This window comes from Podarcis gaigeae, assembly GCF_964106915.1.
Source record: "Podarcis gaigeae genome assembly, chromosome: 8".
NCBI classification, from domain to species: Eukaryota; Metazoa; Chordata; class Lepidosauria; order Squamata; family Lacertidae; genus Podarcis; species Podarcis gaigeae.
This window is the reverse complement of record NC_139684.1, coordinates 82,995,443-83,009,890: the sequence shown is the minus strand read 5'-3', so window position 1 is coordinate 83,009,890 and position 14,448 is coordinate 82,995,443. Positions and strand designations below refer to the sequence as shown.

The window sequence follows — 14,448 nt, the reverse complement described above, 5'->3', positions numbered from 1 at the left end:
TCTCTTTTTCCACCCCCAATCTCTTCCCCTTTTGAGTCTCCTCCCAGTTTACTGGGGGTGGTGTACTCAGCAATCTCTCTACCCCCCATCCCCCCCCCCAAAAAAGCCTGGCTTTCTAAGTAAAAATAGTGCATCTACAGCAGCACAACCGGACGCCTTCCTCTACCCCGGCTGCAACAAAACATTTCTCTCCTCTATCGGTCTCTACAGCCACAGCAGGCGCTGTGATTCTCCAACGGTTTGACTTCACCCCCAAAGGCGAACTCCTCCATTGTCTCCCAAGACAGATACCAAACAACCACAACCAACAAGTTACTGGATGCATTTGGAAACGATAATGTTCCTTTTGGAGTGAGATTGTATTTTATTTATTGCATTCACACTCCCCACCTTATCCTGCATGGACCTCAAGGTGGCGTACCCAAATCTACACCGCCTCATGTAACCTCCACAACAACCCTGTGAGGTAGTCTAGATCGAGAGGCAGTGCCTGGCCTAGCGAGCTTCACGGCTGAGCAGGGATTTGAACCCAAGACCCAGAGGTCCTAGTCTGACACTCTCACCACTTCACCACAGGGATGCTCAAAGCTCAGATGGCAAGCTCATAGGTATTAAAACACCCTGCGCTTGTCACCTGAGACCTTTCTCTGTGTCCCTCCTGCCCAAGAGGTTTGGAGGGTGGTAGCAAGAGAACGGGGCCTTCTCTGTGGTGGCTCCCCATTTTGCGGAATGCTCTCCCCAGAGGGGCTCACCTGGTGCCATAATTACACGTCTATAAGCGCCAGGCAAAACGTTTCCCCTTTACCCTGGCCTTCAGCCATTAAATAATCTATGGATTGTTAAAGGTCAGGTGGACATTATGATTTTTTGATTACTGTGCTTTGTTTTATGTTATTATTACTATTATGCTCTGTAAAATATGTTTTTACTGTTGCACACTGCCCTGAGGTTTTTTTCATAATGGGCGGCATATACCGTAAATCTAATAAATAATAATAATAATAAGCAATCAATTTGACAGTGCTGACTTCAACCTCTGGGAAAGGAAATCGTTGTCTTGATTCAGACCTCAGTGAAGAGAGTTGAACTGCAATTCAGGGGTTTCACACGGAGCCCTGCTTTTAAGTTTCTTTCCCCAAGTATGGCCAGTAACTGGGGGCCTGGTTTGTGAACCCCTTGTACGCTCATTTAATTCCCCCTCACCCATGAGTTGCCCCACATGCTCTCCTCCTTAATCCCATAGATTTTTGATGCAATCGTTGCAGTTCCCCTGTTCCAGTTTTCAAAGACGACAGAGGACGAGATGGTGGGACAGTGTTCTCAAAGCTATCGGCATGAGTTTGACCAAACTGCGGGAGGCAGTGGAAGACAGGAGTGCCTGGCATGCTCTGGTCCAGGGGGTCACAGAGAGTAGGACATGACTAAACGACGAAACAACAACAACAAAGGGATGGGGACATCATGTTGTCATAGGGGTGCCGTATCCCAAAATAAACGAAGGGCACAGGAACAGGAACATTGCCTCGGTGGGTGAAACTAAGGCAGCGTCCACAGCATACAGTTATAAAGCACCCGGCTTCTCTCCCCCCCCCCAAAAAAAATTATAGAATTGTCAAGTTGGAAGGGACCCCACGATTCATCTGGTCCAACCCCCTTCAAGGCAGGAATCTCAGGGATCCTGGGAATTGTATTTATTTATATTTATATATATATATAAAAATATTTATTAAAGATTTTCTTAGTACAATAGAAAAAAACAAACAAAATAACATATAATTTTTCCAATATCCACATTTTCTTCACTTCTTTGGACTTCCTCGCATCTCTCGTTCCTGCGTTCCAAATTTTCAAACTTTACGCAGCAATTTATCACCTTGTTTCAATTCTTATATTATAATTTTCTGATATTGTATCCCTAATTTTAGATAATTTAACCCAGACCTTAAAAGCTTAATTTTAACATAATATTTATCCAAAATTTATCTTTTCTTATATTTCCATTTATCTTCATATTCCTTTTAACTAACTTATTGGTGCCATATTGTTGATAATCTTACATCTTTCTTAACATTCATACAATTTACAATATTTTTGTAAATAGTCCTTAAATTTCTTCCAGTCCTCCTCCACAACTTCTTCTCCCAGGTCTCGGATTCTGCCAGTCATTTCTGCAAGCTCCATATAGTCTATCAGTTGCATCTGCCATTCTTCCAATGTGGGCAAATCTTGGGTTTTCCAGTATTTAGCGACAAGTATCCTTGCTGCTGTTGTTGCATACATAAAAAATGTTCGGTCCTTCTTTAACACCCTCTGGCCGACGATGCCCAAAAGAAAGGCCTCTGGTTTCTTAGGGAAGGTATACTTAAATACCTTTTTCAACTCGTTATATATCATTACCCAGAAAGCCTTAACTCTAGGGCAGGTCCACCAGAGGTGAAAGAACGTTCCTTCAGTTTCTTTACATTTCCAACATTTATTATCAGACAAATGGTATATTTTTGCAAGCTTGACTGGGGTCATGTACCACCTATATATCATTTTCATAATATTTTCTTTCAAGGCATTACATGCCGTGAATTTCAAACCGGTGGTCCATAACCTTTCCCAGTCAGCAAACATAATATTATACCCTATGTCCTGTGCCCATTTTATCATAGCCGATTTGACCGTTTCATCTTGTGTGTTCCATTTTAGCAGCAAATTATACATTCTTGAAAGTACCTTAGTCTTAGGTTCTAACAATTCCGTTTCTAACTTTGATTTTTCCACCTGGAATCCTATCTTTTTATCCAACTTAAAAACTTCTTTGATCTGAGCATAATGTAACCAATCTCGCACTTTATCTTTTAATTTCTCCAAACTCTGCAACCTCCAATTATCTCCATCTTTTTCTATTATTTCCCAATATTTCGGCCATTTGGCCTCTATATTGAGTCTTTTCCGGGCCTTGGCTTCCATTGGTGATAACCACCTTGGGGTCTTATTTTCCAATAAGTCTTTATATTTTATCCAGACATTGAACACTGCTTTCCTGACAATATGGTTCTTGAAAGCCTTATGAATTTTAACCTTGTCATACCACAAATATGCATGCCATCCAAAAACGTTGTTAAATCCTTCCAAATCTAAAACATCAGTGTTTTCAAGAACCAGCCAATCTTTCAACCAGCAGAAAGCTGCTGATTCATAGTACAGCTTTAAGTCTGGCAGGGCAAAGCCCCCTCTTTCTTTAGCATCAGTTAGTATCTTAAACTTAATTCTGGGCTTTTTGCCCTGCCAGACAAATTTGGAGATATCTCTTTGCCACCTCCCAAAACACTCCATTTTATCCACAATCTGTAAAGTCTGGAATAAAAACAGCATTTTTGGCAATACATTCATCTTTATAACAGCAATTCGTCCTGACAAGGAAAGTTTCAATCCTGGGAATTGTAGTTCTGCGAGCAGAGAAGACAGTGGAGGAGAAGAAAGGCGCAAAAGGGTCACAGCTACAGCACACATTTAAAGCTCCCCCCCCCAAAAAAAACACACACCACAATCCTGGGAAATGTAGTTTCTTAAGGGCGCTGGGGATTGTAGTTCTGGGATGGGTGAGCTACAGTTCCCAGGACTAAGGGGAGACTACACGCTTTGAAACGTGGGGTGCGGGTGTGCTCTGCGGGTCCTCAGCGCCAGGAATTCTTGCTCCCATTCAACTTCCGGAACCGTTTAAGGGCACAAGGAGAAGGGGACGACAGAGGACGAGATGGTGGGACAGTGTTCTCGAAGCTACCAACATGAATGTGATCAAACTGCGGGAGGCGGTGGAAGACAGGAGTGCCTGGTGTGCTCTGGTCCAGGGGGGTCACAAAGAGTCGGACACCACTAAATGACTAAACAACAACAACAGAACTGATAGGAGGCAGCATTAAAGACAGCCTTCCTAGAAGAATTTAAGACCAGGTCAATGGTCTCTCTAGTCCATCATCCCGTTCTTACAGTGGACAACCAGATACTTCAAAGGGAAACTCGCAAGCAGGATTCCCCCCTTCTGTGGTTTCCAGCAACTGCCATTCAGAGGCATTTCTGCCTTCAGGTGTGGAGAGCAGAGCATAACTATCACAACTAGTAACCTGATTCTCCTCCAGGAGTTTCTCTAATCTTCTTTTAAAGCCAACCAGGTTGGTGTCCATGGCTGCCTCCTTGCAGAAGTCCCATAGTTTAACCTTTGGTTGTGGATGATGGGAATGGTAGTGCAAAACTGCCATCCAGGTTGGGAAGGCTGGTTTAGAGTTTCCCTAGTCCTACAGCACAGTTATGCAGCTTTAATAGCAATGCTGGATCCCCAGGGATGTGGGTGGCGCCGTGGGTCAAACCACAGAGCCTAGGGCTTTCTGATCAGAAGGTCGGCAGTTCGAATCTCCGCGACGGGGTGAGCTCCCATTGCTGGGTCTCTGCTCCTGCCAAACTAGCAGTTCAAAAGCACATCATGCGGAAGTAGATAAATAGGTACCACTCTGGCGGGAAGGTAAACGGTGTTTCCGTGCGCTGCTCTGGTTCGCTAGAAGCGGCTTAGTCATGCTGGCCACATGACCCGGAAACTGTACGCAGGCTCCCTCGGCCAGTAAAGCAAGATGAGCACCGCAACCCCAGAGTCGTCTGCGACTGGACCTAATGGTCTGGGGTCCCTTTACCTTTACCTATCCCCAGGGAAACCCAGGATTTTGTGGGTCTGCAATGGGCATGGATGGCTCACGAGTACAGTGGTACCTCGGGTTAAGTACTTAATTCGTTCCGGAGGTCCGTTCTTAACCTGAAACTGTTCTTAACCTGAAGCACCACTTTAGCTAATGGGGCCTCCAGAGCACGATTTCTGTTCTCACCCTGAAGCAAAGTTCTTAACCTGAATCACTATTTCTGGGTTAGCGGAGTCTGTAACCTGAAGCATATGTAACCTGAAGCATATGTAACCCGAGGTTCCACTGTACAGGGAATTCCTTGGCACCTCCTAGTAAACTACAGTTCCCAGAATGCTTTGGGTAAAAAGCTGATATCAAGTCCGTATAAATGTAGAATGCAGATACATCCGAAATTGTGGGCGTGTGGGATTCAACAGGTAACTTCCCAAATCACTCGGTTCAGAAGGCCAGGGTTGCGAGGCCGGAGCTAACATTGGCTTACTGAGATTAGCAGCCTTCCGCCTCACTCCTTCTTAAGCTGAACACACTGTAAATAGACTTTCAGATTTGGCAACAGAAGCCAAGAATCCTCTGGCTGGATGGGACCAGTGGTGCTCATCTAAGCCTGCAGCCCCTTCCAACAGCAGCCAGCAGCTTATGGAACACAGAGCTCCTGGAGAGAGAGGTTCTATCACCAATAAGAGCATTTCCCCACAGGTCTTCAAAGTCTCTTCCCACCCCCTCCCTTGCAAAGCTGAAGCTTCAATTGCTTGGAGAAAAGAGGGTGTGCGAGAGAATCACAAGCCAGTGTGTTCAACAATGGAGTCTTTCAGAGCATGTGATCAGTTCCAAACCTGGTGGCCGTGAGTTCCACTGGCTCACCGCCTATATCTCATGATTTGCACGCACATATTGTGAGCAAAGCACTGTTTGCCCAACCCAAAATCCTTCCCACCCTTTCTTCCTCCCCCCCCCCCCCAAATCGTCCACAGACCAAAAAGCTGCTTCATCTCCCCACTCCCAGGCGTCAACACAAACAACCCCCAACCACTCCCCGCCGCCTTCCCTAGCCGGCGCTCCGCACGCACACAGTCCCCAACCCCCAACCTCAGGAGAGAACCCAGGAGTCCGAGCATTGCCCTCCCCGCCCCCAATAGTGTAACCGACCAGAAGGACCCGGGTGGACGGGCCAGAGGGGTGGGTGCCTTGAAGTTCAAGGGCTGGGCTGGAGAGGGGGAGCGGCGACTCATCGGTTGCTCAAGACGAACCGCCAGGAGGTAAAAACGGCGAGGCGAGATCCCCCCGGGTTTCGAAGGCGCACAGGCAACGCTCCTGTGGCATTTCTCGCAAGCCCATTAATAAAACCGCAGAGAAACCGACTCGTCGGTCTCCCGATCCCTTTACAGCCGTGCTTGGGCTTAAAGCCACTCGCTTTCCCCTTTCAAAAAATGAAATAAATCTTCGCTCTCCGGTGGACAACACAAGATGGGGGGGGGGCAGAAACACAGGCAGACGATACAGAAGCCCCCCCCTCCAATAACGTTGCAGAAGGACCCTTCCCCCAAAGGCAGCCACGCGTTTACACCGCCGCAACTCGTCGGATCGCAGCCTTGATGCACCCCCAAAACCACACTAGAGAAGCGGGGGAGGGATAATCGCGGCGGCTCGCCCCCTCCTCCCCATTTTAACCCTTTCACGCCCACCAACGAGCACTACGGTACATACGGACCTTTCCTCGCGCGAAGACCCCCTCCCCTCGCAAAGCCATCTCCTGTGAATGCAGCCTCGAGTCTCCTTCGCCCCCGATCCTATTGGATAGATCAACCCAGCACCTCCCCCGAGCAGGATCGGACCGGATCCCCGCGCAGGGGTGTCCGGCAAAGGCCCCCGCCGGGGCGGACAATGAGGCTCCCTCTTTCTCCCTCTCACCAGCTGGTCCTCCGGAGCCGCGTCGCCGCTTCCAGCCTCGCCATCGCCCTGCTTGCTCGGGGACTCGGCGGCCAGGCGTAGCGCCTGCCGGACCCGCCGCTCCTGGCGCTCGCGGAGCAGATGCAGCTCGCACAAGCCGGCCAAGGTGCCCTCCAGCCAGCCGCGGAGCCGGCTCCGCTCCGGGCTGGCGGGGAACGAGAACGCCCGGATCATCCTCCTCCGATGGAGCGCGGCGCCGAGTGCGAGTCCTGCTCCGCCAAGCGCAGCAGCGCTAAAGCGACCCCGGGCGCGCTCGCTCCGCTGCAGCTCCGGCGCTGTCACCGCCTTATCTGCATAGCAACGCTCATTGGCCGGCCTGCCGGGCTCGATTTGCATGCGCAGCCCTCCATTGGGCGGCCCCGGGTTCCGTAGCCGAACCTCCCATTCAAACAATTGGACCCTCGCTCACACTGCTGGGCTTTTTTGCATAATATCCCTTCCGAAGAAGCCATTGGCTCGCCGGGCTCCGCTTTATTTTACAAAGCCACGCCCCTCCTGCCCGGTCTCTTCTTGGGACCCCGTGGTTGAGTTTCGCTGGCCTGGCCGCGCCCAGTTAGAAACCCAGGCCTACCTGATGGCCACGCCCTGATGCCGAGCCATTGGCTGCGCTCCCTTGGTTTCTGCACTTTGGCCCCGCCTTCGAGCCAAGCCATTGGCCGGCGGGCAGAGGCGATCTGCATAGCCGCGCCCCGGAGCCGAGCCATTGACTCACCTGCGGTGCCTTATCTGCATGCTAAACCCCGCCCCAGGAATGTTTCAGCCGTTCGCCATTGGTTCGCCCAACCCACCTTATCTGCATAGCCACGCCCTTCCACTCATTCCATTGGCTCGCTGGTCTTAAATTACCTACGCAGCCACGCCCACGGTTCAAGCCATTGACGTTCCAGAGCTCCCTCTCTGAAAATGTGGTCAGTCATTGACACTAATTCTGTTTCAAAGCTTCTATGAACTCATCTGTCGTCCCCAAATTCCTTTCCCTTCTTCATTCCAACTCCCTGTTGCCGGAGTGTTACATTTGTTCATATGTCTAGCCCCGCCCCCTATATTAAAATTGCTTTGCAATTAATAGGCAGGATCTCCGTCCTGACCATGTCCCGCCTCCTCATTCATAAAATAGTAACTTGTGCGCTTTGAACTCTGCTTTGCACTCCCGCCCATCTAGCAGTACCCCCCCGCGCGCGCGCTGACCACCATGAATGGAGGAAGCGCTGGGAAGCCCAGATTCGTTTTCCTCCAGGGCTTTCGCACCGCCAACTTTCCTCGCCCATCGGCCTCAGTCCATTTTCCTCCCAAGATCTGCAAAAGTGCAATTCTGCACCGAGTGTAAGAGGAGGAGGTGAGACGCCGAACGCCCCTGGGATGGGTGGGGGAGTGACTGTTTTGGGATGGATTCTCTTAATCCCTTAAAAAGACGACGGGCGAACACGTAGGGAACACACAGTTTAGCAGGAGGCTGGCATCTAACACACAGACACATCCCTCTCTCCAGAAAAATTAAGGAATTGCAGAGTTGGAAGGGACCCAGTGGCGTAGCGTGGGTTGTCAGCACCCGGGGCAAGGCAAGTAATTTGCACCCTCTAACCCGTGGATTTGCGCCCCCTAACCCCCAGACGTTGCGCCCAGTGCGGCCGGCCCCCCCTGCACCCCCCACGCTACGCCACTGAAGGGACCTCACGGGTCTTCTAGTCCATGGATAGACAAACTAAGGCCCGGTGGCCAGATCCGGCCCAATCGCCTTCTAAATCCGGACTGTCCGGGAATCAGTGTGTTTTTACATGAGTAGAATGTGTGCTTTTATTAAAAATGCATCTCTGGGTTATTTGTGGGGCATAGGAATTCCTTCATTTTCCCCCCAAAATATAGTCTGGCCCCCACAAGGTCTGACGAACAGTGGATCGGCCCCCTGCTGAAAGAGTTTGCTGACCCCCGATCTAGTCCAACCCCCTGTATTGCAATCCTTAGGGAGCAAAGCAAGCACAGAAGTGTCCTGAGGGCCTGATAGGAAGAGCGGGAGGACCGCATCAGCCCTTTGGCCTGAGGTTCCCTGCCTCTGGCCTGGTATCACTCTTTGTTGTTGTTGTGGTTGTTTAGTCGTGTCTGACTCTTCGTGACCCCCTGGACCAGAGCACGCCAGGCACTCCTGTCTTCCACTGCCTCCCGCAGTTTGGTCAGACTCATGCTGGTAGCTTCGAGAACACTGTCCCACCATCTCGTCCTCTGTCGTCCCCTTCTCCTTGTGCCCTCCATCTTTCCCAACATCAGGGTCTTTTCCAGGGAGTCTTCTCTTCTCATGAGGTGGCCAAAGTATTGGAGCCTCAGCTTCACGATCTGTCCTTCCAGTTAGCACTCAGGGCTGATTTCCTTCAGAATGGATCGGTTTGATCTTCTTGCAGTCCATGGGACTCTCAAGAGTCTCCTCCAGGACCAGAATTCAAAAGCATCAATTCTTCGGCGATCAGCCTTCTTTATGGTCCAGCTCTCACTTCCATACATCACTCTTAGCTGGATGAGATAGGAGTTTCCCCAGCATCCCATCCGCTAGGGAGGATATCTCATGCACAAACCTCTCATGATCCTCCTAAGAGTGTTTTTCTGGGCGGTTCTGAATTGTAGTCCAAAACATCTAGAGGGCATCTCATTGGCAAGTGTTGGCATATACCATCCCATTTTCACAATCTTGGCTCAAAGGAGGAGATGGTAAACCAGGAATAAGATTTTTGTTTTATTTTTCCCTCCCCTATTCTGGAAATTGTGCCAACTTTCAAGAGGAAACTGAGTCTCACAGTTCAGATAGGCAGTTCAAAAATAATATATATATGTATAGTGGTACCTCGGGTTTTAAGTACTTAATTTGTTCTGGAGGTCCGTTCTTAACCTGAAACTGTTCTTAACTTGAAGCACCACTTTAGCTAATGGGGCCTCCTGCTGCTTCCGCGCCGCCGGAACACGATTTCTGTTCTCATCCTGAAGCAAAGTTCTGAACCCGAGGTATTATTTCTGAGTTAGCAGAGTGTGTAACTTGAAGCGTATGTAACCCGAGGTACCACTGTATTAATAATTCGGGATAATTTGCCCAGTGGATGAAGAGCAGAATGGTACTCTGTCACAACTTTCTCTGGTTTGCCTCATTCTTGCTCATGCACTTTTGAACTCTACATAGTTCACTGGACACAGGGGAAATTGTGTTGGTATCAATCCCTGGGTGAGCTCCCTGCTCCTGCCAACCTAGCAGTTCAAAAGCACGTCAAAGTGCAAGTAGATAAATAGGTACCCCTCCGGCGGGAAAGTAAACGGCGTTTCCGTGCGCTGCTCTGGTTCGCCAGAAGCGACTTAGTCATGCTGGCCACATGACACGGAAGCTGTACGCCGGCTCCCTCGGCCAATAAAGCGAGACGAGCGCCGCAACCCCAGAGTCGTCCGCGACTGGATCTAACGGTCAGGGGTCCCTATACCTTTGCAAGGCCTGTTCTTAGCAAACAGACCCTTTCGAAAAGCTGGCTACCAGATCTGTAGTGAACCTGTGTGAGCCTTGGACATCGCCCACCCTTCTGTTTTGGTGGGCCTGGTCTTAGCTGACCATCTTTCCAGGAGGGGTGGGTCGGTGGGTGCGGGGAAGAGTCCTAGCCATCCGAGGATGGTCCTAAAAATACGCAGGGCGCAGCGGCGATGGCTCAAACGTCGGGGAGAAAGGGGCTGGCAGATGTGACAGTGACGGGGGAAAGGAGCGCAACAATGGTTTATAAATGGTTGTGATAATAATAGTGCGAGCATGGTAGCCATGGTGATGGGGACGGTGGTAGCCATGACAATGGGAGGTGGGGGTGGGGGTGGCAGCTGGCAACAGGGGCAGTGGAAAATAGCAGAGTCGGCTGTGGCGAATTTAAAAAAAACACGCACACAAAATAATCCTGCGGTAGCTGCAAGGCCAGGAGTGGCTCCTCGTGAGCTGTGGTGAAAGGGGGGGAAATGCACTCCCCTTTTCCACCACTTCATGGTGAGCACGTCTTGCTCTCAGCAGTGGCGTAGCGTGGGTTGTCAGCACCCGGGGCAAGGCAAGTAATTTGTGCCCCCTAACCGGTGGATTTGCACCCCCTAACCTGTGAATTTGCACCCCCTAACCCTAACCCCCAGATGTTGCGCCCGGTGCGGCCGGCCCCCCCTGCACCCCCACGCTATGCCACTGGCTCTCAGTGGGCTGGGAAGTAATTACTGGGCTTGGCTTTTGCTAATTTTATCACCTGTGGGGTGAAGCTTTGCTGGCAGGGGGAAACGTGGCCCAGCAACGGCAAAGGATAATAATGATGATGATAATAATAATAATAATAATAATAATAATAATAATAATATATTATTATTATTATTATAAATTATTATTACAAGTAGTAATAGTATTAGTATTATTAGTATTTATACCCCTCCCTCTGGCTGGGTTTCCCCAGCCACTCTGGGTGGCTCCCAACAGAATATTAAAAACACAATAAAACCTCAAATGTTAAAAGCTTCCCTACACAGGGCTGCTTCAGATGTCTTCTGAAAGTCAGATATAGTGGTACCTCGGGTTACGTTCCAGAGGTCCGTTCTTAACCTGAAACTGTTCTTAACCTGAAGCACCACTTTAGCTAATGAGGCCTGCTGCCGCGCCGCCAGAGCACAATTTCTGTTCTCATCCTGAAGCCAAGGTACTATTTCTGGGTTAGCGGAGTCTGTAACCTGAAGCGTAGTAACCTGAAGTACCACTGCAGTTCTTTATCTCCTCGACATCTGATGGGAGGGCGTTCCACAGGGCGGGCGCCACCACCAAGAAGGCCCTCTGCCTGGTTCCCTATAACCCCACTTCTCGCAGGGAGGGAACCGCCAGAAGGCCCTCGGAGTCGGACCTCAGTGTCCAGGATGAATGATGGGGGTGGAGATGCTCCTTAAGGTATACTGGGCATTGTCCACGCAATACACACATCAGTTCTCGGTGGGCTGCATTCTTTAAAACCTCAAGAATCATGGAATTGTAGATTTGGGAAGAAAACCCCATTTAGTCCAACCCCCTACAATGCAATGGGATGTTACTGCCACATGCTCTGTGTGGGGCCACCCTTGAAGCAAACCTATAGGTTTTAACCGCATGAAATGTGGGGCGACTTTGCACACAAATTGTGGGCGTGCGGTATCATTTTCATTTATTTTACCTGGTAAGATTTATGTGGTGCTTTCTTTGTAAGCCGCCGCTTTGCAGTTTTATCACGATCGTGTGGAGTTTACATGTTGCAATATGAACAAACAAAAATAAATGAACAAATATTTCCATGTGGTTAAATGAAACGATATACTGTATTCAGAATAAAACATGGGTAAAAATGAAGACACGGTATTTATCAAAATATTTAGGTCGTAAAATTTGTACACAGCTTGATTGTAAAATAAAAATGGGGGAAGCCTCGAAGTGGTTTACGAGGATACAATTAGTAATTTAAAAACAAATATACATAATAAAAGCAGAGTAAAAAGCAGAGACATCACCTTGCCAACAAAGGCCCATATAGTTAAAGCTATGGTCTTCCCAGTAGTGATGTATGGAAGTGAGAGCTGGACCATCAAGAAGGCTGATCGCCGAAGAATTGATGCTTTTGAATTCTGGTGCTGGAGGAGACTCTTGAGAGTCCCATGGACTGCAAGAAGATCAAACCTCTCCATTCTGAAGGAAATCAGCCCTGAGTGCTCACTGGAAGGACAGATCCTGAAGCTGAGGCTCCAAGTTTTGGGCCACCTCATGAGAAGAGAAGACTCCCTGGAAAAGACCCTGATGTTGGGAAAGATGGAGGGCACAAGGAGAAGGGGACGACAGAGGACGAGATGGTTGGACAGTGTTCTCGAAGCTGCTAACGTGAGTTTGATCAAACTGCGGGAGGCAGTGGAAGACAGGAGTGCCTGGCATGCTCTGGTCCAGGGGATCATGAAGAGTCAGACACGACTAAATGACTAAACAACAACAACGAAATCCCAGAATTTGAGCCGCCATTTTGTAATCATTTTCATAGAATCACAGGAAGAGTTGGAAGGGATCCTCCAAGGTCATCGAGTCCAACCCCTGGCGATGCAGTGATTTCAAAACACGGTCTCCCATCCAATTTGAAACCAAAGCAGACCCTGATTAGCTTTCCAAATGTGCAAGCTGTATTTTATTTAAACCACGCCTTTTCCCCAGTGCAGAACCTAAGGCATTAATTAAAACAGGGGCAACTAAAAACGCACAATGAATATAAATCTTAAATAAGTGACTTTGTCGAAAAGAGCACCAGAAACACATAACAGCATCACACACACACACAGCGCGAGAGAGAAGATGTTAAGCTAGGCTTTGTTACAGGGGCTGATGGGAGTTGTAGTCCCAAACAGCTGGTTGGCGGAGGCTCTGTTGAAGCAAATTGCTATGTACTGAGTTGAATAGGATCCAAAATGCAGCAGTCTGATTGGTCCTAGAACAATAGGCTCCAGAATGCAGCAGTCTGATTGGTCCACAGGAGCCACCCAATCCAGCTCCAGGTGGAAGTGAATCCATGACCTGATTGGGCTACAGGAGAATCCCGGAATGAGCCAATCACGTGGGGTCCATTGTGTAAATAATATATATAAAGCAGACATTTCAGGGGAACTTCCATTCCTCCTCACTGCTATGAGCTGAATAAAGAGCATGAAATCCACACTGGACTCAGAGTATATTTCACAAATGATCCAGCCTTTCAGCATTCTGTGGCTGCCTGTGATCTGCCAAGGTCTCCTGGAACAATTCCATAGATGGCAATGTGGCTACTCTGGAGTAGTGTGAGTTGCTGCGACTTGTGTGGCTATAGCAACGGTGGAACACAGATAATAACATTTGCAAGGCTTTGGGGGGAAAACCTGTGTGCTTTTTACCGTCACTGTGTGCATCTGTTTAAAAAATCTGATTGTGGCTCTGCAGCCCATTAGGCGCTGAGCTGTTTTAGAAAGATATTGCTTGTGGGATTCCAAATAACCCACCAGTGTCACTCAGAGTTACTGCAGAAACTGCCGCAGATTTAAAACCATCCCCGGTCCCTGGTGTGGGGCAGCAGATATGCAGCAGTGGGAGAAATGCACTCTGCATGTGTGCAAGGGCACTGTTGAGGTCTAGGCTGCATGCAAAAATTCACCAGGTCTGCAGGACTGTCACTTTTGCAGTTTAATTCGATAATTAAACTTGCAATGAGTCACTCCTTCACTGTGGCAGCAGAATTCTCTAAAACTACTTGCCCATTTATATTGGCCTTGGCTGTATTATTTCTGGTCCAAGCTAAAAACTTTAGGCAAGCCTACCCAGATGTGTAATTTTATTAGGTATGTTGTTGTTTAGTCGCGTCCGACTCTTCATGACCCCAGAGCACGCCAGGCACTCCTGTCTTCCACTGCCTCCTGCAGTTTGGTCAAACTCATGCTGGTAGCTTTGAGAACACTGTCCAACTATCTCATCCTCTATCGCCCCCTTCTCCTTGTGCCCTCCATCTTTCCCAACATCAGGGTCTTTTCCAGGGAGTCTTCTCTTCTCATGAGGTGGCCAAAGTACTGGAGCCTCAGCTTCAAGATCTGTCCTTCCAGTGAGCACTCAGGGCTGATTTCCTTCAGAATGGAGAGGTTTGATCTTCTTACAGTCCATGGGCCTCTCAAGAGTCTCTTCCAGCACCATAATTCAAAAGCATCAATTCTTCGGCGATCAGCCTTCTTTATGGTCCAGCTTTCACTTCCATACATCACTACTGGGGAAAACATAGCTTTTACTATACGGACCTCAATATGCCAACAAATTTGGAAAACT

At 48.9% G+C, this 14,448-nt stretch overlaps 2 protein-coding genes and 1 long non-coding RNA gene across 4 annotated transcripts in view; 1 reads left to right on the top strand and 2 right to left on the bottom strand.

Moving 5' to 3' along the window:
* Positions 1-6,900, bottom strand: part of DACT3 (dishevelled binding antagonist of beta catenin 3) — a 46,110-nt gene extending 39,210 nt beyond the window's left edge. Inside the window, exon 1 of one of the 2 annotated variants that reach the window (XM_083753865.1) lies at positions 6,588-6,900. In XM_083753865.1, the coding sequence (XP_083609991.1) occupies positions 6,588-6,800 (213 nt within the window). In that variant the 5' untranslated portion in view covers positions 6,801-6,900. Of the gene's footprint in view, positions 1-6,387; positions 6,472-6,587 lie in introns of those variants that run through there. The other variant, XM_083753864.1, reaches the window with a different exon arrangement.
* LOC310851855 overlaps positions 1-14,448 on the top strand; it is a 250,124-nt gene that overhangs the window by 120,170 nt on the left and 115,506 nt on the right. The gene's annotated exons all lie outside the window — the stretch shown is intronic.
* The window catches only part of STRN4 (striatin 4), a 195,592-nt gene that overhangs the window by 73,201 nt on the left and 107,943 nt on the right, over positions 1-14,448 (bottom strand). The gene's annotated exons all lie outside the window — the stretch shown is intronic.